We start from the raw sequence: 17,077 nt of genomic DNA, 5'->3' as shown, positions 1-17,077 counted from the left end.
TAATGGTGAATCTTCATTAGAGATACGCCGAGTGTCTCGTATAGTGGTTTGGAGTACGCGGACCGGTGTCGCGAGTGTAAACGCCGCAGGTGGGTAAAAATTCTGGTCGATACGGAGCTGTCGGGTTTCCAGTTTCGCTGCAACTGGCAAGTAGAGGAAGACTTTACAAATTGTTCAAATATTACCACGAAAGCCTGACAGTCGATAAATCTTGACACTTATCAAGATTGGTACAGGTGCGACTTTTATCAAATCGTTTCCCTCACTCTGTCCCAAGATTTTACTCAGGTTTCATCAACCTTCCGCAACTTTTATCACTTTGCTAATGCAAGAGCTAGAATTTACCAATCCTCCCGCCTTTGCATCGACACAAACGCTCTCGGGTACTCAAAGAAGCACGCGAAATGTATGGAACGACTGCCAGAAAGTTCTCCGCAATCGTTGCAGCTCCGCGCGAACTTTTGTTCCCTGCGAGCGAGGAAAAAGAAAGGAGAGGAGTGTGGCGAGGGAAAAATGAAGCAAGGCGAAGTAGAGTTTATGTAGCGACATAAAGAATCATCCCCAGAAGCGTGTGCGAGGGGAAGGAAACGGCGGGGTGCAACGGTGGAGGATGAAGACGCGTGGAGCAGAGGACGGGAGCGGCGCGAGTTGTCGAGGCGGCACGTGAGAAATCGCGGCCTCTGCGGGGCTCGTGTCCTCGCGGGCATATCTCGGGGTCCGTGCGAGGACGGGGGGCAAAGAAAGCGGGCCGAGAAGAAAGCGGTCGCGTCGGGCCAGAGGGAAGCGAGAGAAAGAGAGAGAAAGAGAGAGAGAGAGAGAGGAGAGACGAAAGCCGGGAATCCACGTGGTGGACGGATGCAGCGAGTGTGCGAACGCGCGGCAAGTGGTCCCCGGCCGCGCGAGTAGTCGCGTATTATAAAAGATTTCCGACTCTTTGTGGCGAGGTACGGGTACGATCCGTTTAGGAGCGAGCGAAAAAGCGAGGCTCCGGCCGCGCTTAGAATACCGCGGCAACTCGCATTGTATAATAATGTATCGCATATGGCGCATCTTGTAAAACTCTGCGGGCGTCCCCCCTCCGTGGAACCAGGACGAGCGTGGAAGGACGGATGGAAGCCGTGAATGAGGTTATTCCCGGTCGTGGAGCAGCCCGTTCATTCATCCATCGGCGGGCCAGCCCTCTTGGGGAGGCGAGCCGAGGAAGACACGCTCGACCAACGGGGCAAGCAATTGCCAAAACATCGAATTGCCTATCCACTCCCCTGGAGATGGATTTTTCCAAGCTGTGAATAGCTTGCGGTCTGCTGACGGGTTGGCTAGGTGTTGGGACCTGAGACAGGGACGCGTGAGACACGCAAAGGGAAAGGAACGGGGAAGGAACCGAAATCCGACATCCTTGACCAACCACCATGCTCGACCTTTGCGTCCACAAATTGATATCCAGCTAAACTCGGGAACAAAGCGAGGAGGGGTAACAAAGGATTCGGTGCCCTCGGCAAACACCTTCGGGAAGCCTCGCGAGAACGCCCGTGGGCAAAGACGAGTTGGCTGTTGTACGAATCCGAAAGAGGACCAGTCGATTACCCAACACGCTCGAACGGATCTGATTAGGCGAAAATACGCGGGGTTATCCCGCTGCGCGCAAACCAGACTACCGCAGCCATTGTGCTCCGGATGCGTGGCGGAATTGGGGGCTGTCAATAGGATCAGCAACGATAACAATGTGTCTCGAGTCAAGAGACCCTCGACGGCCCGTGGACTCGCCGTGGCTAATCCATTAGATTAGGTTTAGGTTTTACGGGGAACCCGGCCGAATCCCTTCGACGAGAAGACTCCGTGGCACGTAACGCTATTTGCTGGACCTTTGCACCCATCGTGGGGCCAGGCTGCCGAATGACTGGCTACTTCTATCCCGGCGTTCCGCTCGTTTCGCTCGTGTCCCTGTGAAGAGGTGTTGACAACGGCTTGACGCTAACTCCCGCGGACACCTGAATGGGACTTCGAATCGAGTCTACTTGTCGGACTCGTTTCGGTGAATATTTTTCGAACTCGGTTCCAGAAGCCTGTGTTCAGTTGCACGTGAAATCGGGGAAGAGGATTAATTTGGCACAAAGTGCCATGTAATTCGATGTTGACAGTGTTTTGCAGAGGGCTACGAAAAAATTTGACGTACCGTCGAATGGGCTCAGTCGAGGAGATAGATCGAGCTTTGATTCGAGCTAAAATTCGAGTAGATCGAGCTTTGATTCGAGCTAAAATTCGAGTTTAAATCGTGGTTGTAGAGATACTAGACAAAAGACTCGTTTTTGTTACATTTTTCCCCTTTATCGCTATATCGAACAAGACAGGATACTTGGGCGCCTGATATTTTTCTAACTAGCTTCGAAAAGCCTGTGTTCAGTTGGACGTCAAATCGGGGAAGAGGATTAATTTGACGCAAAGTGCGCTGTCATTCGACGTTGACAGTGTTTTGCCGGGATCTACGAAGAAATTTGACGTACCGTCGAATGGGCTCGGTTGAAGAGATAGATCGAGTTAAAATTCGAGTTTAAATCGTGATACTCGGTTCCAGAAGCCTGTGTTCAGTTGCACGTGAAATCGGGGAAGAGGATTAATTTGGCACAAAGTGCCATGTAATTCGATGTTGACAGTGTTTTGCAGAGGGCTACGAAAAAATTTGACGTACCATCGAATGGGCTCAGTCGAGGAGATAGATCGAGCTTTGATTCGAGCTAAAATTCGAGTTTAAATCGTGGTTGTAGAGATACTAGACAAAGGACTCGTTTTTGTTACATTTTTCCCCTTTATCGCTATACCGAACAAGACAGGATACTTGGGCGCCTGATATTTTCCTAACTAGCTTCGAAAATCCTGTGTTCAGTTGGACGTGAAATCGAGGAAGAGGATTAATTTGACACAAAGTGCGCTGTCGTTCGATATTGACAGTGTTTTGCCGTAATCTACGAAGAAATTTGACGTACCAGTCGAATGGGCTCAGTTGGAGAGATAGATCGAGCTTTGATTCGAGCTAAAATTCGAGTTTAAGTCGTGGTTGTAGAGATACTAGACAAAAAACTCGTTTTTGTTACATTTTTCCCCTTTATCGCTATATCGAAAAAGACAGGATACTTGGGCGCCTGATATTTTCCTAACTAGCTTCGAAAATCCTGTGTTCAGTTGGACGTGAAATCGAGGAAGAGGATTAATTTGACACAAAGTGCGCTGTCATTCGATATTGACAGTGTTTTGCCGGAATCTACGAAGAAATTTGACGTACCAGTCGAATGGGCTCAGTTGGAGAGATAGATCGAGCGTTGATTCGAGCTAAAATTCGAGTTTAAGTCGTGGTTGTAGAGATATTAGACAAAAGACGCGTTTTTGTTACTTTTTTCCCGTTCATCGCGATATCGAGCAGGACAGGATACGCGTCGTGTTCCCTTTACGAGACTCCAGAATATCGAATAGACCGGGTCGTTGTTTCATCGAGGAACAACGAAACTCGTTACCCGGGCTTCTGCTTGCTTTTCCGTTACGCGGTATCTGATCGTTATCCTCCATTTTCTCGTTTTCCAATTGCTGAGATCGTTGCTCCGCGGTGCGTGCACGATTTCGCGTGGCCACATCCTCCTTTTGTTTTCCCGCATTTCCCCATTCACTCCGTCGATATCGGCCGATCTCTGAAAAATCATTGTCTCGCTACGCGTATCGACGTGATTTAAGGCAACCTATCGACAAAACCGTTTCCCCTTCGAACGGCTTCCTCTTCAATCTCGCGCTAGCGACTCGTCTTTCCATGCATCTCGAAAGACCTACTTAGAAATCTAGGAGCGATGCCTAAATCCTTCGTAGACGGATTTCTCTATACGTAGTTCGTCCATTTGGAGTCGAAGATCATCGTGAACGAATTCTTCGTTGTTCCTCGTCCAGATCTTCGTCTCGGAATTTCAGTACTACGCGGAAGCGTAATCAGCGAGGCATCGGGATGAGGAATCGGCACGCATACGTCTCTAGCTGTACGAATAGGTCTGCCATGTATTTCTATACGTATAGGCGGGTTGAGCATCAGGACTGGATCCGACGCGGCATCAGGGTTATAAGATCGGCCACGTCTCTATCTAGGTTCTTTAGTACGGCTGCGAGGGAACGTAATATATTTGGGAGGAGGTGGAGAGTGAGATAGGTGGTTAGGTAGGTAGCCGTGGTGGATGTCGGGTAGATAGTCGACCGGCTTCGGTAATGGAGACTGCAGGGTGCCGCTAATGCAGTAGCGATGTCACGGTGCCCGTTGCATCGGTATATTCCTTCCCTTTCCGCCCTTTTGCTCCTCCGCGGTTTACCATACGTGTCCCTTCCCTACCTTGGCGATATCACCGAGTTTCTACGTGTCTCGGCTTGTCTCTGTTCCACTTCGATCCACGTTCGTGCCACGGACACTTCTCTGGCGGTGGCTGTTTATCTGCGGCCGGTTGCCTTCTTTTTTCCTCGATTTAACGGAACCCTATCTGGGGGACACGGCGGATATCTCGGACGATGGGAAACATTCTCCATGCGGATGTGTTTGTATCGTTTAAAGTGAATGGAAAAATGGGCGCCGCCTGCATCCCGCAGTTACGATAATTTCTTGGTTATTTTTGTTATGGCCGCCGGTCCGTCCGTTCGTTCCTTCGATCCGCTCGTGTGTATCCCGGTGTCGGCGGACGTTGTACGGACGTCGCTCGATTTCTTGCCTCGTTAATTGGCCGGTCCAGCTCGAAAGATATGCCCCTGCGACCACGAGCCGCCTGCGAGCGCTAGAACGTTTAGCCACCCCGGCATTTCGAGCCTCTTGCAAATTGCAGCCTCCAGAGGGGTGGGGCTGCTGTTCCTTCCACTCAATAGGAGTTACAATTGCCAACTCTTCCGCGTTCCCCATTCACCACTTGTGTCTACGTTGTACGATTCGTAGCAGCCCTCAGAAATCCTCACGTCACCTATCCTGATCGAGGAACGCGTATGACAGAGATTAGGCTAGGACGCAACGCAACCTGTATCTCTTTGACAGCGAAAATTTTTGTTCCGTCTTTATCGGAATATTCGTTCCTATAATTTACGATTTACATAGGAGCACTGTTAAACGAACTGCTTTGTTACAGCAAGGGAAAGGAAATAACGAAAGATTTGCTTCGCAGAATGTTTGGCAGCATGAAGAGATGCGCCCGGTGTCACGCGGCAATCCTCGCCTCGGAGCTGGTGATGCGGGCCAGAGACCTGGTGTTCCACGTCCGCTGCTTCTCGTGCGCAGCCTGCGCGGTCCCGCTGACCAAGGGCGATCACTTCGGGATGAGGGATGGCGCGGTGCTCTGTCGGTTGCACTACGAGATGGGCGCGGAGCTGCATCCGTCCCAGAGTCCTCCGGTTCCGGTTTACCCGCCCGGTCCGCACTATCCCGGCCAGCCGTTCCCCTCGCCGGAATTCCTTCACCATCATCATCATCATCCCTCCCATCCGCCGCACCCGCACCACTCGATGCACCCGCAGCATCCCCACAGCCACGTGAGCCCGGTACCGCTTCAGCCGTCGACGCCATCCGCGCCTGACGCGGGCTCACCACCCAAGGTACCGTACTTCAATGGCGCCGCCGTCGTGCCGCCGCCCAGACAGAAGGGAAGGCCAAGGAAGAGGAAGCCCAAGGATCTCGAGGCTATGACCGCCAACATAGGTGAGCGATCCGAACAGAACCCGAGTAGAGATACTTGGTAGAAAATCTTCTATTCGGTGTGAGAATTTTAACGAGGGAAAATGTTAAATGTCCGGGCTGAAAGGGATCGATGGAGGATGACGAGTATTCTCTGGTCACTCGATTCTGCTCGTGCGTTTAGTAACGAACCGTGTCGTCTCTCCTACCGAGTGTAACTAAGAGCATCTGGGGACATTTGGAGGAATATTTGCACCTTTGTTTCGCGTTATTCTCGCGTTGCATATTATTTCGAGTTGTATCGAGTACTGTTGGCCGATAGCATCCTACAGCCGAGGCGTGATTCATCGCTTTCTCGGTTGCACCACGTGCCAGATTTATAAAAAGCTTGCACATTGTCCTTCGAGGAATTCAAAAGTTATTTTAGAGAAATTCTTCACGGGCGGATTAACGTTCTGGCAGTGACGTGTGTGCGTTGCAGAGATCCGATCGCAGATGAAGGCGAAACGTTCCGATAGAACAGAGGCAAATTGCAGCGGCAGCGCGTTCGCACGCGCTTTGTTCCTAGAATATATCACGCAATAATCATGGCTCGCAATTAGAAAGCACCAGACGCGTAACTCAGCCAAATTGCTGTAGGATTTTTTGGACCGTGAAGTGGTCGAATGTTTGCTTAACAAGAAAACGTAGTAAATTCCGTTGGCGGGCTTGGAAAAAAAGGCGCAGAGTGTTGTTGAACTTCCCATCTCGATAAATTAACAGCACGAAAGGAACGCTCCTATCGTGGTTCAATTAAGTCGTATTAAAACCTCGTAACTCATCAATGAGTCATTACCTTTGCACCATGAAACTCGTGCCTATTAATTTTAACACCGACGCAGGCAACCCAGAAAACTCCTTTTACCGTTGCTCATTTTGAAACACAGTTCCCTGTACAAATTGGATAATTAAACTCCAGCCATTTTTTGATATCGCGATATTTACTTACTCGATGATTTTTCATTCATCTCTGGCGTCCTAAACAAATCCTGTAAATTTATCCCTCGATAAAGACATCAATTTTAATCAAAAGATCGCGAATAGTTGACATTGCACTTTGACGAGAAACGCGTGCTCGTTGACCGCACCTTGATCCAATTCACCTATACTATCGATAAGATTAATATGATTCCTAATTCGGATCTATAGATCCACGAATATAGTCGTGAAACGAAAGAGAAAATCGTTGGAAAGCTCGCTCCCCATCGATGACAAAGCAAACGTCTGCCAAAGCGAGGAACAAGTCCAATTTCCCCATTCCGAAGATATCGCGATACTTATTTATTCCATGATTTTCTATTCATCTTTAGCGTCCTGAATAAACCCTATAAATTTATCCCCCAATAACGACACCAATTTTAATCAAAAAATCGCAAATAGTTGACATTGTCCTTTGACGAGAAACGCGTGCTCGTTGACCGCACCTTGATCCAATTCACCCCTACCATCGAAACGATCAAACTATTACTATCGATTCCTAATTCGGATCTATAGATCCACGAGTATAAGTCACAAAACGAAAGAGAAAACGGTTGGAAAGCTCGCTCCTGATCGGTGACAAAGCAAACGTCTGCCAAAGCCAGGAACAAGTCCAATTTCCTCATTTCCTGATATCGCGATATTTATTTTGATGATTTTCCATTTATCTGTAGCGTCCTAAATAAATCCTATAAATTCATCCCCCAATAACGACACCAATTTTAATCAAAAAATCGCAAATAGTTGACATTGTCCTTTGACGAGAAACGCGTGCTCGTTGACCGCACCTTGATCCAATTCACCCCTACCATCGAAACGATCAAAATATTCCTATCGATTCCTAATTCGGATCTATAGATCCACGAGTATAAGTCACAAAACGAAAGAGAAAACGGTTGGAAAGCTCGCTCCTGATCGGTGACAAAGCAAACGTCTGCCAAAGCCAGGAACAAGTCCAATTTCCTCATTTCCTGATATCGCGATATTTATTTTGATGATTTTCCATTTATCTGTAGCGTCCTAAATAAATCCTATAAATTCATCCCCCAATAACGACACCAATTTTAATCAAAAAATCGCAAATAGTTGACATTGTCCTTTGACGAGAAACGCGTGCTCGTTGACCGCACCTTGATCCAATTCACCCCTACCATCGAAACGATCAAAATATTCCTATCGATTCCTAATTCGGATCTATAGATCCACGAGTATAAGTCAAAAAACGAAAGAGAAAACGGTTGGAAAGCTCGATCCTGATCGGTGACAAAGCAAACGTCTGCCAAAGCCAGGAACAAGTCCAATTTCCTCATTTCCTGATATCGCGATATTTATTTTGATGATTTTCCATTTATCTGTAGCGTCCTAAATAAATCCTATAAATTCATCCCCCAATAACGACACCAATTTTAATCAAAAAATCGCAAATAGTTGACATTGTCCTTTGACGAGAAACGCGTGCTCGTTGACCGCACCTTGATCCAATTCACCCCTACCATCGAAACGATCAAAATATTCCTATCGATTCCTAATTCGGATCTATAGATGCACGAGTATAAGTCACAAAACGAAAGAGAAAACGGTTGGAAAGCTCGCTCCTGATCGGTGACAAAGCAAACGTCTGCCAAAGCCAGGAACAAGTCCAATTTCCCCATTCCAAAGAAGCAACTACCTGAAAGATACCTCTGGCTCGGAACAGCAGCGACGTCCCTCTAATTATATAGCAGGACAAGCTGTCCACGTAACACGTTCGATCCCGTCGCGAGTGGCCGTGGAAGTGTGCACCCCTGCTCGCCTAACCGCTCCCCTGATCCAGCTTCTAAGAACAGTCCCAAGGTACCTAGATCAGCGCGGTGGATTTTCATTGTCGGTGTCGCGGCGACGATCGCGATCGCGTGCAGACGAAAATTCTTACACGAGCGCCAGGTTGCCTGGTCCGATGCACGTAGTACGAGCCGGAGCCACGCGGTCAGAGATCGCCGCGTACGCGCACGTAACACGACGGATCCGAGGTGTGCGCTCGTCCGGTGATTTACGGGCGCGCGTGGGCGCTTGGTGTTTGCCACCGAACCCTGATAAAATTTGTCGCCGCGACATAAATTCACGAATCCAATCCCAACAAAGCGTGTACGTGTCGCGCGTGGGCAGCGCGCCGCGGCAGCTTCCTTCTCCGCCTTCGAGAACTTAATTTCGATTGTTGACCGACCGTGGGAACAACGACGGACGAGCAGGCACTCGAGACGAGTCGCCTGGACGAAGAACCACCGGCCGTGTGCCGTTCTCTAACTCGGGACCAGTTTTCTCCTTTTCTTCCCCTTTTCGTCCCTTATCTCTCCTCTCTTCCTTTTCTTTTCGACCGTTTTCAGCGAAAAAGATCTCCGCAGCCTGGTCCCGGCCGTGTCCGCGAACGATGATGCCTTGACACGGGATCACTGCGAATTATTTGTTCTGTTTGCCGGGTTAGGCTGGCGGAGTAGGCCGGTCGAAGTAGGCGCGAGAATTTATCGTTGGAAATAAAATAATTTGATAGGGGGTCCTTCGTCGATTGGGTCTTTTGGCCGGCAAGGTCGCCGGGCCTGCTTCTTCCAGCTTTTCCTTTTCTCCTCGATCCTCCATGCTCGGCCGCTATGAGAACTCGCGACTGATCAGGTATACGCGTACACACCGGTGTCAGGGCCTTCGACGCTTCGTTCGTTAGCTGCTTGGATTCGTTTACCCGAGCTGGTTATTAATAAGGTAAAAACGGAAGCGGGAATACCGATAGCTCGACGCCCATATAGACTCTCTCACGGTCCCGAATAATCGCCGGCATAGTAATTAGGAATTCTCACAAGATCTCCGTGAGATCTAGGAGTTCATCAACTCAGCGGCAAGTTCGCAGAATCCAGTTCAGATAGGGAACAGTAGCGGATGAACGAGGGAAGGTGAAAAAAGGGAGAAAAAACGAGGTGGTCGTTCATCCTCGACGAGTCAACGGTTTCGCAGATTTCCACGCGATAGAGGATCGATCTCGATCTTATCGATCCGGCATCTGGCCGGACGACTGTCGAGCGTCGCTTTATTCTCCTCGGGACGGCCAAGTCTCGTGGACAGGATAGATATACCGGAATGAGGTATCGTGCCTGCAAACTATTTGCTGCATAGAGTTGTAATTGGCCGTGTATCCACTGGTCTTTCGCATACGCTATCACCCTTCTTGTTTGCACTCGAGGAGCTAATGAGCTGTGATACACATCAAACAGCGCTAGAGTCGCGACCAGCCGCATTGCCGCTTCCGACGGTCTTCGTATTGCCTCTAGAGCCCGCAATTGTTGCCGCGATAACTTTATTCCCTACCCTGGCGCGTGATCTCCGCTATCAAAGTGTCTTCCAATCCCTCGCTTTTCCTTTTCTATCGCGGTTACCTCGTTACTGGTATTCGACATCGTGCAACTTCTTTCCTACGTTTCACGATGCTACGATGTCCAAAGACATCCTTCGATATTTAATCTAAAATGTAACTATTTTTTGAGAAATTAAACATTCTTCCCTTTCGTCGAATATCCGTCAACTATTCGCCAATTTTCACATATTTATCGTCCAATCTATTAATAAATCTAGACGAGCGAGTAACAAACGAAAGACGCTTAATGGTCAAATATTTCACGAAGTCTCTAGATTACTACAGTCCCTAGTCACAGTATTGGTTAAAATAAATGAAAACTTTCCTCGTTGAACTTTCGCCTTAATCCTTTCCCTCCTCTCTGACCTTTACTCGAAGAGAGAACAATTACTCGTGAAATGATAAAGGATCGTAAGAGAGTGGCGGCGATATTGACGGATGGCGTGGTATCGGCGAGACGGACGTCCTCGGCGAGACATAAATCCAGCCGGTGCAACCCTTGGGCGCGAGAGGTTCGGTCCACCGCCGCCGGAAAAGATCCCCTGGGCTGATAGAGCCGATACGGGCGACTTCAAATCAGCCTATAGTCTTTATAGCCTTCTGTTCCGTACCGATCGAATCGCGAGGGATCGCGAACGGTTTTGCGATGTTCCACGATTCGCCGGATCCGTTATCGCGGCGAGGACGATGCTGCTCGCTTTTTGCCCTGGGAAAATTAATCGCGCAGGGGTTCATCGACGGAGTCGCCACTCGAGGTTCCACGCTCTCGCGATCGAGTTATATCATCGGTTTCTTCTCCGATCACCTTTCTCGACAGTTGATCCATCATGGGATATCGAATTCTTATTTCGACCTATTTGTTAACGTTTCCTGTGTCGCGCCTTTATAAATTTTCCCCATTTTCCAATTTTCGTTAAACTTCTTATTCTTATAGTCTAGTTCGCAGAATTACCGATAGAGGGGTGCTTCTCGGATCCACGTGAAATGAAACTATATTTTATTGTGATTCTCGTGATTAATATTTTTTCTGAAGGAATTGGTCATAGAAGATTGCGTTCTTATTCCGATCTATTTGTTAACATTGCTTCTATTGCGTCTCTATAAATTTTCCTCATTTTCCAATTTTCGTTAACCTAAGAAGGTTAAGAATCCGGTCTAGTTCGTAGAATTACCGATAGGAGGATGCTTCTCGGATCCACGTGAAATGAAACTATATTTCATTATAATTTTCGTGATTAATATTTTTTCTGAAGAAGTAGATCATAGGACATTGCGTTTTTATTGTGATCTATTTGTTAATATTGCCTCTGTAACGTGTCTACAAATCTTCCTCACTTTTCAAGTTTCGTTAACCTAAGAAGGTTAAGAATCCGGTCTAGTTCGTAGAATTACCGATAGGAGGATGCTTCTCGGATCCACGTGAAATGAAACTATATTTCATTATGATTTTCGTGATTAATATTTTTTCTCAAGAAGTAGATCATAGGACATTGCGTTTTTATTGTGATCTATTTGTTAATATTGCCTCTGTCACGTGTCTATAAATTTTCCTCACTTTTCAAGTTTCGTTAACCTAAGAAGGTTAAGAATCCGGCCTAGTTCGTAGAATTACCGATAGAGGGATGCTTCTCGGATCCGTGGGAAATGAAACTATATTTCATTATGATTTTCGTGATTAATATTTTTTCTGAAGAAGTAGATCATAGGACATTGCGTTCTTATTCCAATCTATTTGTTAATAATGTCTATGTCGTGTCTTTATAAATTTTCCCCATTATCCAATTTTCCTTAACCTAAGGAGGTTAAGAATCCGGTCTAATTCGTAAAATTACCGATAGAGGGAAGCTTCTTGGATCCACGCAAAATGGAACTATATTTTCTTGTCATTCTCGTGATTAATATATTTTTTGAAGAAATCGAATTAAAAATTCGAATTCGAGCTAAAAATTTGTCAATTTTTTCGCAAAGAAGGATACAAGAAGGTGCTCTGTTCGTAGAATGGTTAGAGTTTAGAATTCCCTAGGTTGATCAGAGAATTCCCTAGGTTACGGAAAAATTTTTCGACGCTGTACTGTATCGTCTCGTAGATCAATTTCGATCGCGAAGATCGGTAAAATTTCTCGTAGAACGATTCGCCACGTTCACGCGTTGGGGCAAGTATTAGGAGGCGCGGAATCGTGGCGATGAGCAATTAAAAGGAAATTTAGAGAGCCGGTTCGCGGGAAAAGTATTCGCGTCGGGCGTGCACCGGCCTCCTCCAATTAGTGCACGCCGTCAATGACGCATGACGCCCTTCATAGGCCAGCTAAAACTGTCCCCGGGACCTTTTCGGGGACGTCGTTTTGGACAGATTGTATCGTTGCGCTCCCTCTCGTGTTGTTCGATCCGGCCGCGGTGTCTTTGGAATTTATGCGACCGTGTTACGTTTATTTCGGCGGCACTCGAAACGTGGAACACGCGGCGGTAGGTTAAAGATAGAAGAGATTGTTAGTACGCGAAATGAGAGGACCCGGGGAAAATCCTCGTCTACCGTTTTCCCTCGAGATCCTCCGTTTCGATCTCGGACAGACGGTGATTCATTTTTGCGTGTCTCCAGTCTGCAAGATAAATAGACCGATTGTTTTCACGGGATCGTCTACCCTTTGGAAGAAACCTCTCTGCCTTTCTCCGAATGGAAAGAGTCTTCGCCGCGGTTCCAGGTTTGCGAGTTCATTAATCACGCGCTCTCGGACATTCGTCACGGCGAGTACAAAATTCGACGTCGTCGACAATTTCGCGATTCATTATTGGAAAATCTAGCATGGGATCTAGTTCGAAATTTTAAGCCAGTAAATAACATTTCAGTGGAAGTAGTCTAATTACTAGTTAGACCTTTGAAAAATAATAAATAATAAAATATCAAAGAGGCAAAACCGATATTTATCGATTTTATTAGACTCTCGATAGAGAGAGAAAATATTTATCAATTTTTAATTCGATTCCACACAATCGGTGTTATTATCGTTTTTATTATTATCGAAAAATTAAAAGAACAAGGATTCTTGGACAAGGGTTGTTTCCGACGCGAAGACAGCAATTTTCTCGCAGCGAAAAAGAAAAAGCGAAATGAAGAGAGAGAGAGAGAGAGATCAGGAGAGAAAGAGAAGGAGAGGCAGAGCAGAAAGTCTGGCGACGAAAAGACGCGTTGTTCTCCCTCGCAGATATCCATCGGAGCCTGGGAGACGGGAAGGAGCCCTAGGCCCCGGTTTCGAGAGGGTCGCGGAGGTTTCCAGAGGCGGGTAAAAAAGGTGCAGAGAAAAATCGCGGTTGGAAGATGGATAGCCGGTGGTTCGATCGTTTTTCCTCTCTTTTTCTCTTCCTCCCGTCGTGCCAGCCCCGGCTCACCCCTTGAGCGGCGGTCGGCGTCGCTGCTTGCCAGGCCTCCTATAAAAATATTCACGTGCGGCCGAACCGCGCGCGCTGGAGACGTACGCGCGCGCTTCTCCCAATTAGTGCGTGCTGCCGGCGGCGCGTTGAGGTAAAAGAACCGCATGGGCCACGGTGATATTTCCGTCGACGAGCCTCTGTGGCCTTTCCCCGTAATTATGGCCCTCCGTCAATCCGCCGCTACTCAAAATCCCGGCCGGGCAAGTTTTGTCGTAACGAGCGCCGCGCTGCCCTCGTTAACCCACTACCGTTAAATTACACGGGCCAGGAATCTATTTCGTGAAACGGGCGGCCGTGCAGCAGCACACGCCTCGCAGAGTCAGCAGCACGAGAGACCGGCCGATCCGATCGCGGTTCCACAGCGATCCGAGCGAGCCAGGTCCGCGGCCAAATCGTCGCCATTGGCCGATTAGACCCGACAGGCTTCTGGTCTTTCGGGGCCGAAGCCGTGTGATTATCGGCGAAATCGTTTCCGGTTGTTCCGCGGCTAGGTAGGCCCCTGCCAGCTTTTTACGACGAATTAATCGCGTTGCTTCGGGTTCACGTCGTCCTATAGGAGGATGGTTTATGGCTGCCAGTGGCTGTTCTCGGAAGCCACCGATGGTTTACGAGTCTCCTCAGGGCACGGTGGGGATGTTTGGTGCGGTGGAACTGTACGCGGAATCGGTCGTGTCGCGATTTCCTGGAAAACACGGTGGCAGAGAAGCGCTCGCATGGTCGGCGAGATGGCGCGTACGCAGCGAACCGCGAAAGTTTCCCTCGGAACGATCCATCTCGCGCGGTGCTCGGCCGATGAAGTTAACCCGTTTGAGCGCGCGACTCCTTGTTTCTCCGGCGAAAGAACGAGATCCTCGAAATCCTTGTGCGGCTGTGTGCACGGCCGTGAAGCAGCCACTCGGCGTGGATGCAGGCAGACAGAGGAGCGCGCGGTGACTCGATGGCGCCGGCAGCAGCCGGCAGCAGCCGGCAGAAGATCTAGAGAAAGAGAAAAGGCCGGGGGTCGTCGGGTGGGCCAGGGGAGGAGGCGCGAGAGCCGGCCTATTGTATTCGGTGCGGCGTAGGGTTCTTGGTCGCCATCTTGCTTGATATTGATCGCGAAACGCACGAATACTCGCTCATTCGCCGCGGCTGCGTTCGTCGCCGCTCTCCTCTCGTCTCTCTGCTGCTCGTTCTATGTACGGACACACGAACGCGCGCACCTAACCCACAGACACTTTCGCACGCGCGCCAACACGCGCACACGTACGCCGGTAACCATAATAGGTATATTGAAACGCGCGAGCGCGGCCAAGCGAGCTCACCACAGGGAGAAACACTCGTATACGGCCCGACCACGAAGGGGAGGCCCACCGTTGTGTCGGTTGGAAGTCTCTGCTGGGTTTCAGTCCGCGGGGGAGGAGACTATCTTGAAAATGGCGACGCCGGATCCGTGCATCGAGGCCGTCTTTTATCTATCGGGAACAGAGGGTAGAGTGGCGTGGCGAGGGAGCCACGGAGGGACAGCAGAGCCTCCGGGCTGTGTGTCGTGGCATTATATATTGTTGCATTGTGTGGACCGATGTAGCTATCCTAGCGGGGCCTGGCCCGCTGACGCGCCTCTGCGCGTGTGGTTGCATTTAAATCGCCTTCTCTCTCTCTCTCTCTCTCTATCTCGCCCACCCTTTCGCCCTCTGTCCTTTCCTTCCCTCTGCACCCCGCAGCCGAGAAGGCTGTACCCCTCGATGAAGATACATTGGAGGCGCGCGAGCTTTTTGGCCCTCGTCGACCATCCTCGTGTTCTTCGACTGTCCCTCCTCCTCCTTTTGTTCCACGATTCTTTTCGGCCGTCAGGTGCAATGACGCGGGGGCCCGGCAACGTCCCCCGAGGGCAGGGTTTGCTAACTCGCGGAGTAAGACGGTTTCGAGGTTGCAAGAAACGTAGACCCGCGTTCACGCGCGGTTTGCATTTCCCGAATCGAGTATAGGCCAGTTATTATACCAGGTATAATCCATCGGCGGATACGCTCTCTAACTAGCCTTCGAGCAGGCACTCGAGCGGCGAGTCTATCCGCGAACAAATAGCAACAAGGCTAGGAAATTACACTCGAAACCGGAGAGAAGTAACATTCGCCGGATCAGCCACTCGAGTCGTCTCTTTCTCCACTCTCTCTCTCTCTTTCTGTCTGTTCGATCAGCCTTGCAGCTGAAGCATCGGGAAGCACGCGATACGTGTATATTCAACCGTGTGGTCTCCGTGTGTTCGCAGGTCTGGTTCCAGAACGCCCGCGCAAAATGGCGGCGCATGGTGCTGAAGCAGGAGGGGAAGTCGGACAAGTGCGACGGCAGCGTGGACGGCGGTTCCCTTGGCGACCTTGAGCTTTATGGCAACAGCACCGGAAGCGGTGGTCCGCCGATGAGCCCTCCATTCATGCTGGGCGGGCCGCACAGTCCCGCTTCCTTGGCGTCCTTGGACTGCGCGTGATCCCCGAAATTCCGTTTCCGGGACAGGCCGAGCGAGCGATTCGCGAGACGCTCGTCGTCTTCGGCGTCGTCGTCGTCGGCGTCGCTGTCGGCGTCGTCGTCGTTCGCGTGGCCGAGGATACGCGGGCTCGATGCCACGGCGCGTAACGATGGACTGTTGTTTCGCTCGGTTTCCGTTGTCCTCGACGTCGCGACGCCGCGCTGCTGTGAATAATTTATACGTCGATGCAAGCGACGCCTGGCGTTCGCGAGAGCGAACGGGAAGCTTACTCGAGACGGCAGCAGGAAGCTTTCCCGTCGCCGCGGTTCTCGGCGAACCGTTTTCCGCGCGATCGACACGCGTCGACGCGAGCGCCAACTGGCTCCTCGTCGTCGGATGGCTGCCTCCGCGTCATTCGGCGCGGTTCCAATCGCGAGAAACGAGTGGAAGGGTAAGGAATAGGATCACCACGGAGGGGAAGAGACGAGGACGGCTGCACCATAGCTGAGGATCGATTAGTCGAAGGACGCGAGGGCGTTGTATTTATTTGTAAGCGAGACGCGTGGCGACGACGGATCGATCCACGACGGATCATCGTCGAAACGTCGATCACGGGACACGAACGATTACGCGTGCACGGGGACGCGTGTACGCGAGGGGTACGACGCCTCGACGTCGGTACCCTGGTCCGTTTTGGAAGCGTTTGTAATTAGTTGTCGATGTCTATTTATTGGTTATAAGCGTTTGAGGTAAGCCTAGTTAAGGGTTACGAACTTTACCAGTGCTGTGTGAAAATCCAACGTTTCCATGGGGGTAGGTGGGACGAGGGGGAGTGTACGGGAACGCCGGTACCCTGGTATCGGTGTACACGAGTACTTTAAACGATTTTGCGCAGGTACGTACGCGATAGCCTCGCGTTATCGTCGTCGTCGGGCGAATCCAGGCCTGACTAAGGGTCGAATCGAGTGACTCGGCATCGGTTCGATTACCGTCGATCCAGCGCGTCTCGACGACCGACGTCGACGACGGATCGCTGACTCGTGGCTGGCGTCGAAGCACGTGCACGTGGAGAGTAATCGAAATTGCGGATCGAAGAGGGAGCTCCGGTGGTGTGTGTTTCGTGTCGCGCGAAACGTTGGGT

General features: G+C 49.9%; 1 protein-coding gene across 1 annotated transcript in view; it reads left to right on the top strand.

Moving 5' to 3' along the window:
• The window catches only part of LOC108547055 (protein apterous), a 62,226-nt gene extending 45,682 nt beyond the window's left edge, over positions 1–16,544 (top strand). The window contains exons 4-6 of the mRNA XM_017899401.1: positions 5,169–5,698; positions 14,053–14,228; positions 15,742–16,544. Coding sequence (XP_017754890.1) covers positions 5,169–5,698; positions 14,053–14,228; positions 15,742–15,957 — 922 coding nt within the window. The 3' untranslated portion in view covers positions 15,958–16,544. The remainder of the gene's footprint in view (positions 1–5,168; positions 5,699–14,052; positions 14,229–15,741) is intronic.
• Positions 16,545–17,077: the final 533 nt, after the last annotated feature.

The sequence above is a fragment of the Eufriesea mexicana genome, unplaced genomic scaffold, assembly GCF_001483705.2.
Source record: "Eufriesea mexicana isolate 0111107269 unplaced genomic scaffold, ASM148370v2 scaffold863, whole genome shotgun sequence".
Taxonomy (NCBI): Eukaryota; Metazoa; Arthropoda; class Insecta; order Hymenoptera; family Apidae; genus Eufriesea; species Eufriesea mexicana.
This window is presented reverse-complemented; position numbering and strand designations above follow the sequence as displayed.